We start from the raw sequence: 15,498 nt of genomic DNA on the forward strand, positions 1-15,498 counted from the left end.
AGATAGTGGGAAACAGGTAGTATTTGACAACAAATAGTGGTGACAGAAAAAAATTCTTCTTTAATCTGAAAGCAGAATGACTGGCAGAAGTTCAGCTAGTGAGGGTTCTCCCAGACAGGGCCTGGATACTGCAAACAGGTTATTCAGATATCACAAGCTGGTCACTGGCAGAAGTTTTAAAAAGAAGTATTGGGTTTTCCACAGAAAGAGTAAACCCAGATTAAATTGGGAGCAGAAGTAGACTGGCATAGTGTAGACATGGTGGAAAACACTGGAAGAACCCTAGATCTCTTCCTTGAATGCAGATGTGATCATGTAGGAAGTTGCACCAGTTTAATATCTGCATGTCATGCTACTTTTTCAGTCTCTACCATGGAGAAAAAAGGTCGCAACTGTTTTCAAATCCCATATCTCAGAAGTATGATTATTCTGCCCAAATGGAAGAATGATGGATACTTCATGCAGATTCTTATGCTATCAGTGTCTGTTTTTCACTCTTAACAGCATACTAGGTGCCAGACCAGACATTATCTCAGTTACTTGTACATTTTCATCTATCAATATCCATCAGCTCCTGGCCTCATCTCCTTCTCTTTTGTAAATATCTAGATTCTAGAACCTATTTCAGTTTGATCCACAAACTCACTTAAACCAAAATGAATGAAGGAAAGACACACATTTATGACACTGGGCTGGAGTTTTAACTGGATGATGTGTAAGGTCTCCCATGTCTCTGCCTCTGAGTAGATTCAGTTTAGTTAGTATCTATCACAAGTATTTAAATGAAACTAAGGGGACAGGCTTTCCAGTAGGATAATTTTGTGTCTTATTGGAAAGCCAACCTTCCTAAATATTACAGCATTCAAATCAGAAATTCATACAAAATAGTCAACTGTCACTTCTAAATGTTAGAGAAATATATTGCATTTTATTCATTTCTCCCAGGGATGAGGAAATCGTAGCCCTCCAGATGTTGATGGATCACAACTCCGATTAGTGCCAGGCAGCATGGCCAGGGATGATGGGAGTTGTAGTCCAACAACATATGGAGAACCGCAGAATATTTTAGCAGTTTAAACTCCATCTTAAGGGGTGGAGGAGAATCATCTCTATGATAAGTGAGAGCCAGATCACCACAGAAATCCTTCTTTGAGTGCATATGGAGGGGAACCAAAGGAACACCTAGAGAGAGATCCTAATATAGCCTCTGTAGTGATCTTCAGTTGAACATGTGGAGATCAAGAGCAGGTATGGTGCGCATGACCCTGCTCTTCCCTGCCCCCCATGACCAAAGGACAATTGCAAGTGGTTTATGCTACCTAAGCTTGATGTATCAAGCTTAGCTCAGCACTGAAAGTCTCCCCTCACCTCAGGAGTGAAAAACTGCTTTCCAATATCTTTCAGTAAATCAATTCCTTTGCAGTGAGGAAACACAATCAGCCCAGGAGCCAGAATCATGTAAAGACCTTGACAGCCCGGATTCTGAAAGGACACTGCTTTTCCCCAAGGAAGTAGATAGGTAAGATTGCAATGTAATGTTATTTGGAAGCTTCAAAACAGAGTAATGAAAGAGAACACTTCTTGGCGATTAAACTGAGGTCCACAGAGGTGGGTCGGCAAAACCACAAGTTAAGGCTGTGCACGTCTTACCTTTGATTCCTGCTGCTGGTGTCTGAAGCCATGTACACAAGACATTAGTCACAAGCCACATGTATCCTGCAGTTTCTCGAGGAATACTCGTCTTTGATGTGTTTCCCATCACACCAGCTTCCATCTGATTTGAAAATGTAAGCCGCTGTTAAGCTGAGGTGTGTACATTTGAGACATCCATGTTAAGATGAAAGCTTAATTGAATAGGAGTTGAAGCGGGGTGGTGGGTGCTGGTATGAGGAAACAAATCTGGTAATGTGCATCAAGTGAAGAAATCCTTGTCTCCTCTCTGGTGTGTACAGAGAACATGACTTTAAAAGTGGGGGTGGGGGGCGAGAGCAGACGGGGATGGGATGACCATGCATAGTACTTGGCCCTATAAGAACATTATAATAGCTTGAACATTATAATGATATTTATCAATACTCTAGCAGCAGCTGTGCACTTGCCGCCCTCAACCAAGATTGAGAAATTGCCTTGAGGATCTTAAAATTAAAAAATCCATCCTAGCTGGGCTAACTTTAAGATCTGGTGCCTCAGATTGCAAGCCTGTAAGCCCGAGTGCAGAGTCTCCTTTTTTTATTGAACTACAAACCACGTTACAGATATCATCTTCAGCTGGAGCAGGGTTAAAAATGCTAGAAAGAAAGAATAGTTATGCTCTGCAGTATGATAACTGACGGGCAGTTTAGTGCAGATCGTAGAAAACCACTTTCCACAGATATGCAAAATCAACTTGTAAGCATTTAGTTGACAGATTATTCCCACGCAAGTGGAGCCATTGTGATGCTGTGTATTGTACTTGATGGGTGGATCACATGAACTTGTCCCTGAAATAATATAAAGTTGTTTCTATAAGAGCCTCTCGGGGTGGTGGTGGTGGATAGTTTAGTCTATCACTGGAGTCAATGGGAGATGCAGAGTTAATTTCAACAAAGCCAGGATTTCATTAACTTGTCTTTCCAAAGCTGTATTGAATATTATTCTTGCTTTGATGAGACAGAGAATAAATAAACATTACATACTGATTTCTTCTTTTGGAGTTTGGAGCTGTAGAAGTTTAAATAACAAAACATAATAGAAGCACGTGGTCTCAATAGCTACACTCTAGTAACTAAGGGTGGTAGTCAGCTAAGTTTTACTGAAAGTAGGCCCATTGAAATTAATGGCCCTTAGGCATGCTCATTAATTTCAAAGGCTCTACTCTAAGTAAAACTCAGTTGACTACCACCCTTAATGTTTATTGAATAGTTTGGGGAAAGAGAATTTTCAGGATCTCCTTGGACAGGAAACTGGAAACTGAAAACAATCACAGTTCAATTGTATACATATATATTCAGAAGTAAGTTCAATTGAATTCTATGGGGCTTACTCCCAGGCAATTGAGCATAGGACTGCTGCCTTAGCCTGTGAATCTGACAATCAAGCTATAAAATTGCTTTACAGACCACTGCTCAGAAATGCAAACAAAACAGTATTTTCTTTCTTTCTTTTTTTCAGGGGAGACGCCCAATTAGAAACCCAAATTGCTTCTGAAAATATAGCATGTGCAACATTTGTGTTTACACGATGGAAAAAATTCTGGACCGCTCCTGTCACAGTATTTATGGGGAATGTTATCATGTACTTTGCCTTCCTCCTTCTGTTTGCCTATGTCCTCTTAGTGGATTTTAAACCACCCCCACCAAAGGGCCCATCCATCCAGGAGATTGTACTTTACTTTTGGGTTTTTACGTTGGTCTTGGAAGAAATCCGACAGGTGGGTAACCTACATTATGGTTCTCAGCTACCCTGCTAGATCTTATAGGTTGAGGCTGGGAATTCACATGTGCAATAGACACATTTGTGCACGACCAAAATCTTCTTCCTCCTTTACTGGCCACGTTCTATCAGTCAGATTGTTTCCCTCTACCATTTGCTCAAGCAGGCAGCTTGTGCTATAGCTAAGTCCCCACCAGCCATTGGTGCCCATTAAAGATGCACTGTTAGCTATTAAGATCTATAGCGCCATGAAGTAAAGGTAATTTCACTCAACACAACAACATTCTTGTTGACATTTCTAATTCAAATTACTTTTGGAATGCTGTTAATGATGGGACATGGAAGTGTGTAACATTATACTAAATGACAAATGCTGTTAACTTACAGAGCTTTTTCACTGATGAAGATATGAATTTAATGAAAAAAATCAAGTTGTATGTAGAAGATAATTGGAACAAGTGTGATATGGTGGCCATCTTTTTCTTCATTGTTGGAGTCACCTGCAGGTTTGTGGTTTTGAGAGCTTCATGTGTGTGGTACCATGTATGTATGATATACAGTGTTCCATAAACAAAGTTAATGAAATAAATCTAAGGGAGTCGACTCATATTTTCTCTTTTAACCCCAGAATGTTTAATTCAACCTTTCAAGATGGCCGCACAGTTCTTGCTATTGATTTTATGGTGTTCACTCTCAGACTGATTCATATTTTTGCCATCCATAAGCAACTGGGCCCAAAGATCATCATTGTGGAGAGAATGGTAAGTACAAGATTTCACATGGACATGAAAACCAATGATGTACAGTATTTCCTAAAACAAAGGAACAAACCCAGGCCTTCTGGATAGCACTATTTTCATCGGAGAAATGTTGGAGGGTATAGTGAAATCTGCATGTAGGGCATGTAGTCTTTACCTGAGTGGAATGTAAGTGGTCAAGCAACCATGAGTGTGTGCGTGGACTTGTGATTACACAGTGAAACGTGAAAGGCACTCTGCACATTCTCAAAGAGACACTGAAATCCTGCTGGGGGAGGTTCCCCATGCCTGTAATAGTAATAATGTACTCTAATGACATGGACTGAATTAAACAGCAAGAAAGAAACCTTGCACAACTGCTTGGGTGCAGTTTGGTATGACTTCCTACCATTTAACTGACATTTCACTGTATTATTATGCCATACATGTAGCACAAAATTGCCCTCCCTACAGGCCTTGGCCTTGCTTCCGTAAAGAAATGAGAAGTCCTGTCAAGAAGGCAATCTCAGTCCCTTAATTATCTCCTTTGTACATTCCTAATCTATGTCTTGGTTTCAGACTATGTATTCCTTTTACAGATGAAGGATGTTTTCTTCTTCCTTTTTTTCCTGAGTGTATGGCTCATTGCCTATGGCGTGACCACACAAGCCTTGCTCCATCCTGATGACAGTCGAGCAGAATGGATCTTCAGAAGGGTGCTCTACCGCCCCTATCTTCACATATTTGGACAGATTCCGCTGGATGAAATAGACTGTAAGGTTAAGGAATTAAAATACCTATTGTTGCTGTTGTTTTAGACTTGCATGAAACCATGCCATTGTTTCTACAATTAGCATGGCCCCCAAGCACTGCTGTACTCTTGCTCCACAAATGTTCCCGAGATCACCATCTGAGGCCCTTCTTTGTGTGCTCCCCTCCACAATAAATCTGGAGGGTGGGAACACAAGAATGGGCCTTTTCTGTACTGGCTCCTCATTTGTGGAATGCTCTCCCCAGGGAGGCTCACCTAGTACCATCATTATGTATCTTTAGGTACCGGGCAAAAACTTTCCCCTATAACCAGACCTTTGGCCTTTAAATACCTGTGGCCTTTTAGTAGTGGGTGGGATGTTTTTAATATATTTCTTTTCTTCCTTGGTTTTAATGTGGATTTTTGTTTGTTTGCTTGCTTGTAAGTTGCTTTGGGTTCCCATGGGCAAGATTTAATAAATATTAATGATAATAATGTTCCCACTAAAGCTGAGCAGTACTGTAGATTTGCCTTTATGAGTGCACATCGGTGGGTGGAAATGTTTACCTCTAGTCTGAAAAGTTCCGCCTTTTGATTTCTGCACATTACACTGATGTTCAAGGCCAATTCTGTTCTCAAACCTAATGCTGCCACATGTCATGAACTCCCCTCTCCTTTTGCTTTAAACTGTTTTAATATTGTGTTTTAATGTTGTAACCCACCCTGGGACTTTAGGGTGAAGGACAGATCATTAATAATAGTAAAAATAATAGAGATTTGCATTATATAGATATGTAATTTCTGTCGCTGAATATGTGTGTGTGTGTGCACGCGTGCGTGCGTCAACTATACTTGTAATGCTTTCTCTGCTAATCATTAAGATAATCCAGTGCCCTAATTATGCAACAATGCAAAATCAAGCACACCTCATGGTACTGAAGCTGTGAAATTGCAAAAAACAAAACAAAACAAAATTTCTGCTTATCTGAACAGCAGAAAGAGAACAGCCTCAGCAATTAACAGGCCTAACAATCAGTAGCTTCCCAAAGTGACAATTGCTTTGTTTTCAATCCACTACAGCATCTCGAATGAACTTTGAAAACTGCACACCGAGCCCAATGGCAAACCTGACAGATAATGCATCGTCGTGCCCAAATGCCTATGCCAACTGGCTTGTCATAGTCCTCTTAGTCATTTTCCTGCTGGTTACAAATGTACTGCTTATGAATCTCCTGATTGCCATGTTCAGGCAAGTATTTTTTTTCCTGCCTGTTATAAAAAGAGGGAAGCGCATACAACAATCGCTGATTAAATGCACGAACAATAACAGCATAGACATGAACAGTCATGACTGTCTTCCTTTTCCACATAACGAGTGCAATCCAGAAAAACACCAGAGCCCCATTGGCATATTAAATGATGTGCTTAATTGCCATTGATTTCATTGGAACTTAGAGGCGCCCAACTTTCTCAGCAGGAGAGTTGTTAATACAGTCAGTGTGATTCACAAGCCATTTAAAATGGGTTTCAGCTGATTTACTTCAGAATGGGCTGGAAAACGTAATTGCTTTTTCCAACTATAGCCAGAACATGACAAAGAAAGCAATATCTTCATTTCTTCTGCAGAATTCAATTAAATATACACAAATTATTTAGAACAGGTGGGAGAGGGGAAGCTTTCTCTTCACTACGTGCATATAAAGGGTTTAATACATCAGGGCCCAGTATGGATAAACATCAACACTATTATTCTATAAAGATTTGATAAGATTTTACTACATCTGAAGACAATGGGTTCAGGCAACCTATGGGTAGAACACCTATGGGACTTTCCTGCTGAAGAAGGACCTTTTCATCAATTCCACATTTCTTCTATGGTCCACCGTTTCCCCTCCTTGAAAACCTGCTCCGGCAGGTGGCTCTGGGGGATGGAGTGCGGAAACCCAGCAGGGAGCCCCCACAGCTTCTTGGCCCCTCCCAAGAAGGGAAGAAAACCTTCCATATATGAAAGGGCAAGTCTGGATCCAATCCAAACCTTAAATATTTTAAATTGGCACATTTTATAGTCTTAATAAGACTGCACACATTTTGCACCTCCCCATGTGTGTACATGGTGGAATAAAAGTCAAAGGCTTGCCTATTGTAAAGCTGAGTGACAGCCAACCAAAAACAGAAGCATTAAATACAGGCTAAAGTAATCTGCAGGCGCTTTAAATGAGTTGTTTCCAAATGTGAATGTAGGTACGCAACACATTTGGAAAGATGCTATTTTAAAAGCCCCTAAATAATGGTTGTGGAATTATTATTATTTTTAAGAGCTGATTCATGCAACATTGGGAGACAGTTCTTTGTTGCTTCCAACTCCGCCTTATATGCCTGCCCAATTACTGGGATCTTTGGAAGAGTCTCTGTTAATGTTCCATCATGGCTCAGATGGACTGCTTATATACACCAGAAGCTGTGCATTCAGTATTTTGGAAGCAATTCTGTGGAACTCCTTCCTGGCTGAGAATAGATCAGGCACCTCCTTGCTGAGCTTCACATTCTTGCCAAAAACCTTTCTATTCCAGCATCAGCAGGGTATCATAGGGAAAGTTTTCTGTCTTGGACTAATTTTGCTTGATTTTATCCTACCATATATTTTTGTAACCTTCATGCACAATGTTAGAAACTTTGGTGATTAACCGGTATGTAAATGGCTTAAAGAAATAAACATGAGATTTTATTGGTGTGATTCTCCCCCCTCCCTGTTCAAGTTACACTTTTCAGGTTGTTCAGGGAAATGCAGACATCTTCTGGAAATTTCAGCGTTACAACTTGATTGTGGAATACCACGGCCGACCTGCGTTTGCCCCTCCCTTCATCATTATTGACCACATTAAGCTGTTTCTTAGACGGATCTTTAAAAAGACAGAGCACAAAAAAGAGCATCTGGGTAAGCTGTAGAGAGGTAATGGTAAGATGTTCAGCACAATCCGAGGGTCCACACATGCAGGATGATTCTCAAGCAAGTATGTGCGCTGCCTCCATTAAAAAACATTACCTTTTAAGCAATGTGAACTGATACAATAGTTCTGCTCACTTCTGACTAAAGCTGCTTTCAAAAAAATCAATTTTGTGCAATAGCAATTAAATGTTCTTTCTAAATAATTAATGACAAGTTACTAATATTTTTTAAAGGATACAGATTACTGAAGAAGATAGCACTCAGCGTTAGAAACTACAGCTCTGTCTTCAATAATTTAATATTTTTTGAGCATTCTAGAAGTTTGATTTTGAATATTTAAGAATGGGGGAATGGGCATGCTTTTATCTGCAGTGGTCTCACAGATCCATTCTAATACTGTAGATGATTAGAGCTATTACCTCTCACAGCTCCAGTCATATCAAGTGTGCATGTGAAGGAGCTCTAGAAGTCAACACAAACCTATCTGACTTATTCACGATTTTCTAGTCTTGAACTAAGTATAAATGAACAGCAATATTTTTTTTTGGCATGGAAAATCTGATTCACTGGGCTCTGAACTTCCTTTCTTCTATCACACAGGTTGGCGTTCCCCAACCCTCATACTTAATCACATTGTGCTGTTTTGTTTCTTTTACTCTAGAAAGAGATCTGCCAGGAGGTCTGGATCAAAAAATCATAATGTGGGAGATGCTACAAAAAGAAAACTACCTGGCAAATCTGGAAACAAAGAAGAAAGAAAGCAGTGAAGAAAGGCTAAAGAAAATGTCAGACAAGTGCGTATCAACGGATGGAGACTTCCAAATCTCTGTTTTGAGGGCCAAACCAGACTTTTGTGTCTGTGTTTATTAAACATGTGAACATTGATTTGGTTATAAAGTTGGATAGGTGGAGTTTACTTTCTATCAATGCATGGAAAACGGAACTTAGGGAAGGGAGAGAAAAAATGATTCAGTTCAGGTTAAAGGCAAACCTATCTAATACTCATTGTCCATAACAATGCATGAACTGAAACAGAATCATGCTTCAACACTTGCACTTCTCCAAATTTTGCAATGAAATTCTCCAGCCAAGTAATGTGTAGAAGGATGCACATACTAGGGCAAAGTGCCTAAAATGCAGATATTCTTGCAAATGAACATACAAAAAAGCATTATATTAGGGGAAATTGCATTGCAGAAAAAAGTGTATATTAAGAGAAATCTGCATTAAATGCTGATTTTTACAAGGGCTTAAATTTAGAACTGAATGATGAGGAACTGAGAGAACCCAAAATTGACAAATTCATCCATCTCTAGAGGAAGTGAAAGCCACTCGCTTCCCTGAGCTACACTGCCTGAAAATGTTCTCCAGAGATTGACTCGAGCCCTAGAAGTCCACCCCACTCCATTTAAATTAAAAACAAACAAACAAAACCATTCCTGCTTTATAAACCAGTCCATGCATATTAAGTCATCATGTGAGTGCCTAGTTTGGTTCTGAGACAGAAGATAAGCAGTTCCTTCCCTATATTAAGTGGGTAACCAAAGCATTCCAAATTACTCAGGGCACAATTACTTAGAAAACAGATTTTGCATGGGAACTAGAGGAACACAGCATGCATTCAAGCCATTTGCTGTCCAAATCTCATGACCCTTCTGTAAAGCAGAGAGGCTGTATTCTGCCACAGAATCACTGATGGGAGCAGATGTAAGCCCACAGAGTTGCAACTTAGCAAGGGTTGCATTGAAATCTCAGCTGTATGAACTCCTGTATACGTGTGGGACCTACACCAATGACCACAATTTGCACACTTGCTCAAGAAATGGGGAGCAAGAATTGCAGGTAGAAAAACAGAGTCAGTATAGGCAGGTGTGAGCCAGTTTGGGGCCGGGGGGAAGGAAGGTAGATTCAATCCCACTGCCCTTTCTATTTACACAATTTAACTGTTACATTATAGAAGGACTTAACTCTCAACATACTTTCACTGGACTGAATCCTTTGCAACAGACCCAATGGCCACTATCCCTGTTGTGTACTGGAGTCTAATCCATGTTTGATCCAATAAAATGTCTATCTAAACTCCTCTAGTGCCTACCTCTTTGCTCACGGTTTTGATTTTCATCCTCCCTCAAAACAGGGTGAACAATCTTTCAAAGTACTTTAATGGTCTGAAAGACCAAGAGAAACGACTTAGATCTTTGGAATCACAAGTAAGAATGCTTTTTCTTGTGTTTCAGTTATGCTTTTGTTCATGCAGGGTATAGCTATAGAATTTTTTAGTATGGATTTAATTGCACAATTCTTTCCAAAATCTGCTTACAAAGCATTGTATAGACAGGATAATATGTCTCAGCTTATTTGGACAAAATAGAATTGATGTGTTGATTAACTAATATCTGGTCAAGAAATTCCTCCCTATATGCTAATATGAATTTGTTAACCTATCTTTAAATGACATAAATTATAATGATTACATTTATTGATCAGATAGAGATCAGGCACCCTGCCATTCAAACTGGTATTTTTGTCCATCAGTCAGTCAATAGTTTTTAATTTTCCCACTTTAGTGAGGAAACTTTTCAGTACAGTTTTATCTTGCCTTCATTGTCAATCTATGGTCTAAAGTTTGGACTCTGAACCTTAGCAAGGATTTCCCTCGCCCTTCACATCCCTACTAAACTAGAAGCGCAGATACAGCAAGTTGTCTTCAATATTATTCATTCAAATGGCACCTAAGACCAAGGTCCATAAGTCATTGGCTGAATGTAGATTAGAGACAAGGTGCTCACCAGCAGCAGAGCTAAAAATGCAACTGTGAAGCTATGCTTTAGCTGATTAATTTGTGCTTTAAAAATGTATTCAAATCGCAAGCAAATCTGCCAGATCTCTTTAGGATTGCAACGCCAGTGTGTCATTTTGAATGGTAATGGAAGACGTGGTGATACCAAAACCATTTCTTTTGTAGATCTCCTACTGCACAGTTACCCTTTCCTCAATGGCAGACACCTTAAGCAACAACAGCTTCTTTTTGAACAGACAACCTATGAACTACACACGTGAGTAAGATTCTGAAAGTAAATAAACGAAAGTTAAACATTTTTTAAAGAGAAAAATCAGCATTAAAAGGCTAAGTAGAAAATAACAACAACAATTTATTTATACTCAACAACAACAACAATTTATTATTTATACCCCGCCCACCTGGCTGGGTTTCCTCAGCCACTCTGGGTGGCTTTCAACATAATATTAAAATACAATAATCTATTAAACATTAAAAGCTTCCCTAAACAGCCCACACAATTTATCAAAAAGTGTTTGTTGTTAAAAATTACAGAGATTACTTAAGGTGCTTTTTCTTCCACTGAACTCAAGGTGGTGAACATGGGGTTCCTTGGCAGTCTCCTGCCCAGGCACTAACCAAACCCAGACTTTCAGCAAGGTTGCTGCATCATGCGCTTTCCAAGTTCCAGACCTGGGATATGTGTGTGTGTGTGTGTGTGTGTGTGAGAGAGAGAGAGAGAGAGAGAGAGAGAGAGAGAGAGAGAGAGAGAGAGAGAGAGATTCATGCTTGAACCTGTCATGATGCTTAACATTTCCACTGGAACTTTACACCCTGGAATCAGTTTGAGCAGTACAGATCAAAATGCTCAGTTGTGAAGATAAGCACTCAAAGCATACAGTCTGCTTTTCAGCTCCCTCAGCTTTGTGGACTCCATTAAGTTGACAGCTGCTCTCCACATGCATTGAGGGATGCAAGTATACGCTGGTTCCAAAGCTAACAGGGAAGCCCTTGCTTATGCATTAGGTCATTGTATCTAACTGTTTGCCCTTGAATAGAAAAATGTCTGTTCTGTCTCTTCATGAGATTAATGTGCATCTTTGTGAGATTAATGGATTTCTACTTCATCTGGCTAAATCCAGTGCCTTCCATAGTGACAAATTCCAGAGGGGAAGCCATGTTAGGCTGCTGAAAAGAAAATACTTTGTTGGTCTTATCATTACTTGGCACACCAGACACTACAGAGGAAGAATAATTCTAGACAGTGAAGCCAAAGGCCAGGAAACGCAAGAGTCCAGGAAAGTCTGTGACATTTCTATGCAAAGCTTGCATTTATTCAATTGACCAGTCACAGCAGCAGTAACCAAAGATGCTATCTTCCTAGTTATGCTTATTTTAACACCATCAACCGGAAAGAAACCTTTGCTTCGTAAAATAACTACAGGTGTTAACTTAGCATAGACAGGAAAGAGAAGTGGCTGAATTGCAACTTATTACAAAACTTAAAACCATGGAGAGACCTGCTCTGAATAGAGACATTGGATTCTTATTTCATTATACATGGTAAAGCTATTTTTAGCCATCTCACCCCTTTCTTTTTCCTGTAAGACCAATTGCAGTCGTTAACAGTTGTCAACAGGTTTACCACACCTATCAGCCAATCACCCATTCCCACCACTCTTCTAGGTAATACCCCTCCCCACCCTCTCACTATATATAAGGGTCTGGTGACTTCTGTTTCAGTGTATCTGAAGAAGTGTGCATGCACACAAAAGCTCATCCCAATAACAAACTTAGTTGGTCTCTAAGGTGCTACTGGAAGGAATTTTTTTGTTTTTAATTTTGTTTCTACTACAGCAGACCAATACGGCTACCTACCTGTAACTACAAGAAAAATGTCAGGCCTTACTTCACTTCCGCATTTCATTATTGTTTCTCTCCAAACTTTCCCCCATCTTGGTCTGTGTGCAAAACTAGGACAACCCTTTCATGCATCTGATGCAGTAGGCTCTATTCCATGAAAACCTATGCTACAATAAATCTGATGAGTTTTTAAGGTGCTGCAATATTTTATCCTCTTCTTGCTGCTACAGCCTAATCAATCTGCCCAACTGAAACAAATAAGAGATAGTATATGGATGTTTGGTGCTGGAATTTTAATAGGCACAAAATGTAAGAAAACCCTCTCAATGATTTCCCCCCTTCTTTTAAAAGAAAACTCAGATACCATGGATGAAAGGGATTATAAGGAAATAGCTCTGCTGTTATTTAGTAAAACTGTCTGGCCTAAAAGAACTCTCATACCTGCTCATATTAACCAGTGTTTTTACTCCAAAAACCTCCACAGGTTTCATAACCACAGGTACAAATCAAACGCCTGCACCAGAAGGCAATGAAGCTGGAGAAGGCACCCATCAGTTTGAAGATGACATGATGTACATCGATAACTAACGCTACTTGCAGAAGATCAAACATTTTGCTGTGTTTTTGATTGACTTTTTGACATATTCATCATGGTCTTCAATTACCTAAAGGGGTTTTTCTTTTGATGGCCGAGTACTACTCTGTCTTCCGTACCAAACATATAAAAAGCCTATGGAGAAGCATTGCATCCAATTTATTAGCCTTATAAATGCTGACTGGTTGCTTCTAATAATCAATCACCTTCTCAGCAGTCCAATATTTAAACTTGTGCTGCTGTTCTAATTTATGCCATGCAAATAAACCACTCATGCCAAACCATTTCAAACCTTCTTAATCATTATATGTTCAAAATACATTCTGCACATACTTTTTCCTTCTTGAAGGAAACTAGTTAAAAAATCCAATTATGATGCAGAGTATTAATTTGCAAATAAACCAATATGCTACTTTGACAGATCTCTGTACTACTGAGGAAAATAGCACTATGGATGTAAAGCCGCAGCTTTAAGCTTCCACATATCACAACTGCCGTTAAAAAAATGGATCACCAGGTTTGCCTGTAAAACAGAGAGCTGCTTAGAAGATTCTTCCCAGCAAGGTTCTACCACCTGCAACAGTCTTTACTACTGACAGTAGTAAAACACTATTACTGAACAAGCTCTCTTAAACCCTACTGCAGTCACAAGGGCAGGCAAGGTTGCCACAATAATCTGGCATTGTTATTTCACCTTTAGCATTTGCTTGGAAGCAGGTAAGTCTTCCCAGCAGAGATGCAATAATCAGAAAGTGCTTCATTTGCTGTTATTTCTGATAGTGATGCAGCTATTATGCCTGCTAAAGGGGGAAAAATGACCTTATCTCATTCCCACGCCCGGTGAACAATGCAGAAAATGCACCTTAACTCACCTTTTGGGGGTGAAAGCAATTTGTCTGGCCACAAGGGACCTACATCTGATGGTTCTGAAAGAGCATAGACTTCTTAATAGTAAATAAATAGGACCACAGAAGCTACCTCTCACTGGACCATCAGATAAAGAAATCCAGAGTTTAGCCGTAGTGACAGTTTAGAAAAAAATAATGTTCAGCTAAATGGGTACATCCTTCCATGTGAAGAACTATTCCAAAAACATGTCCAGGATATAATCCTGGAAATGTCACATGCATATGCTCAATGCCATATTGTTAGATGACAAAATGTCTCCCTCCATGGAATACAGCTACTTGTTTTGAGTTGCAGCTGCAGGTTGATTAATGTAAGTAGGACACAAGCACCTAGTCAGCATTGAAGCAGACCAACTTTTTTCAGAATTCTACATTTCCCAAACATGTCTGAGGTCATTGGAAGTTGCCACTAGAATAAGTTGGGTGTGTGGGTGTGGACACACCTAAGGGTGGGTGGGTGTGGGTGGGTGGGTGGGTGTGGGTGGGTGGCGCTAGGGGGAAGCTAGCTGTTACTCCCCTGAAGTGCTGACCAAGAGATCCAGCAAAATGAGATCTGGTGCTTTTTCAAAAACACAGATGTGTAAAATGTTAAAGCATGCAGATGTGTCATAAATTAAGCACCAAAGTGTAAGGTAATGCTGGAAATGACAATGCTTCATGATTGCAGTTAGCTTACTCTGCAAAGCCACTTGAGTAGCTCATAAGGGAGAAAAATAAAATGAAGGCGAGAAACATTTATGCTGATTGCTCCCATCTTGCAGACTGAAATAATAAAAGTTCTGAAGCTCCTTTCCTTAGAGACATATTGAAATCTCAGCATCGTTGCGCTGCAAGATATTACTTGGTTGGCTTATGGTTGCTACATTACATTTTTAAAGTTGGGAAGATTTAGCTTATAAATACTATTAATTTGTCAACTACTTTTAATTTATCATCTTACCCAGATGCTAAGAAAGTTGATGTGAGTCTTATTTTTTGGGTCTATTGCTATTTTAACTCTTCAAATGTTTTAAATTACTGTTAATTTTCCATAGTGATAATTTTATTGCTTTATTTTGTAAACTGCTTTGAGGTTTTTTTTGTTTTTTTAAACAATCAAGTGGTGTATAAATTTGATGAAATAAAAATAAATAAAATATGCTGGAAGAAAATCCCCCCTAGATCAGTAGTGAGGAGCCTTAAGTCTGTGGACCTAATTAGCCAGCTAGGGTAGATGCAGCTTTGCACAGTGAGGCAGCTGCATACCTGTGATCCTGCCCTTACCAGAGCATATGAGACTCCTTTTTATCCTCATAACCCTCTGAAGTAGGTTAGGCTGCATACCTGGTTCAAGGTCACCCAATAGGACTGTTTGGGTTTGGTGCACATTTGAACCCAGTCTCCCAACATTCTAACCCCCCTTCCAGACACTGGCTCTCTGAGTGGCTGGAGTTCAGGTGCAAACCATTATATATGTGATTTTTAAAAACAAACAAACATATTTTCATTAAGTGATTGCGTGATGGCC

General features: G+C 39.6%; 1 protein-coding gene across 1 annotated transcript in view; it reads left to right on the forward strand.

The window, feature by feature from the left end:
- Positions 1 to 15,469, forward strand: part of TRPM5 (transient receptor potential cation channel subfamily M member 5) — a 48,232-nt gene extending 32,763 nt beyond the window's left edge. The window contains exons 16-26 of the mRNA XM_081904689.1: positions 1,424 to 1,519; positions 3,151 to 3,409; positions 3,799 to 3,917; positions 4,040 to 4,172; positions 4,748 to 4,922; positions 5,980 to 6,148; positions 7,656 to 7,834; positions 8,508 to 8,640; positions 9,984 to 10,056; positions 10,812 to 10,902; positions 12,973 to 15,469. Coding sequence (XP_081760815.1) covers positions 1,424 to 1,519; positions 3,151 to 3,409; positions 3,799 to 3,917; positions 4,040 to 4,172; positions 4,748 to 4,922; positions 5,980 to 6,148; positions 7,656 to 7,834; positions 8,508 to 8,640; positions 9,984 to 10,056; positions 10,812 to 10,902; positions 12,973 to 13,076 — 1,531 coding nt within the window. The 3' untranslated portion in view covers positions 13,077 to 15,469. The remainder of the gene's footprint in view (positions 1 to 1,423; positions 1,520 to 3,150; positions 3,410 to 3,798; positions 3,918 to 4,039; positions 4,173 to 4,747; positions 4,923 to 5,979; positions 6,149 to 7,655; positions 7,835 to 8,507; positions 8,641 to 9,983; positions 10,057 to 10,811; positions 10,903 to 12,972) is intronic.
- The last annotated feature ends 29 nt before the right edge of the window (positions 15,470 to 15,498 follow it).

Source organism: Podarcis melisellensis (genome assembly GCF_964234715.1).
Source record: "Podarcis melisellensis genome assembly, chromosome: 1".
Lineage (NCBI taxonomy): Eukaryota > Metazoa > Chordata > Lepidosauria > Squamata > Lacertidae > Podarcis > Podarcis melisellensis.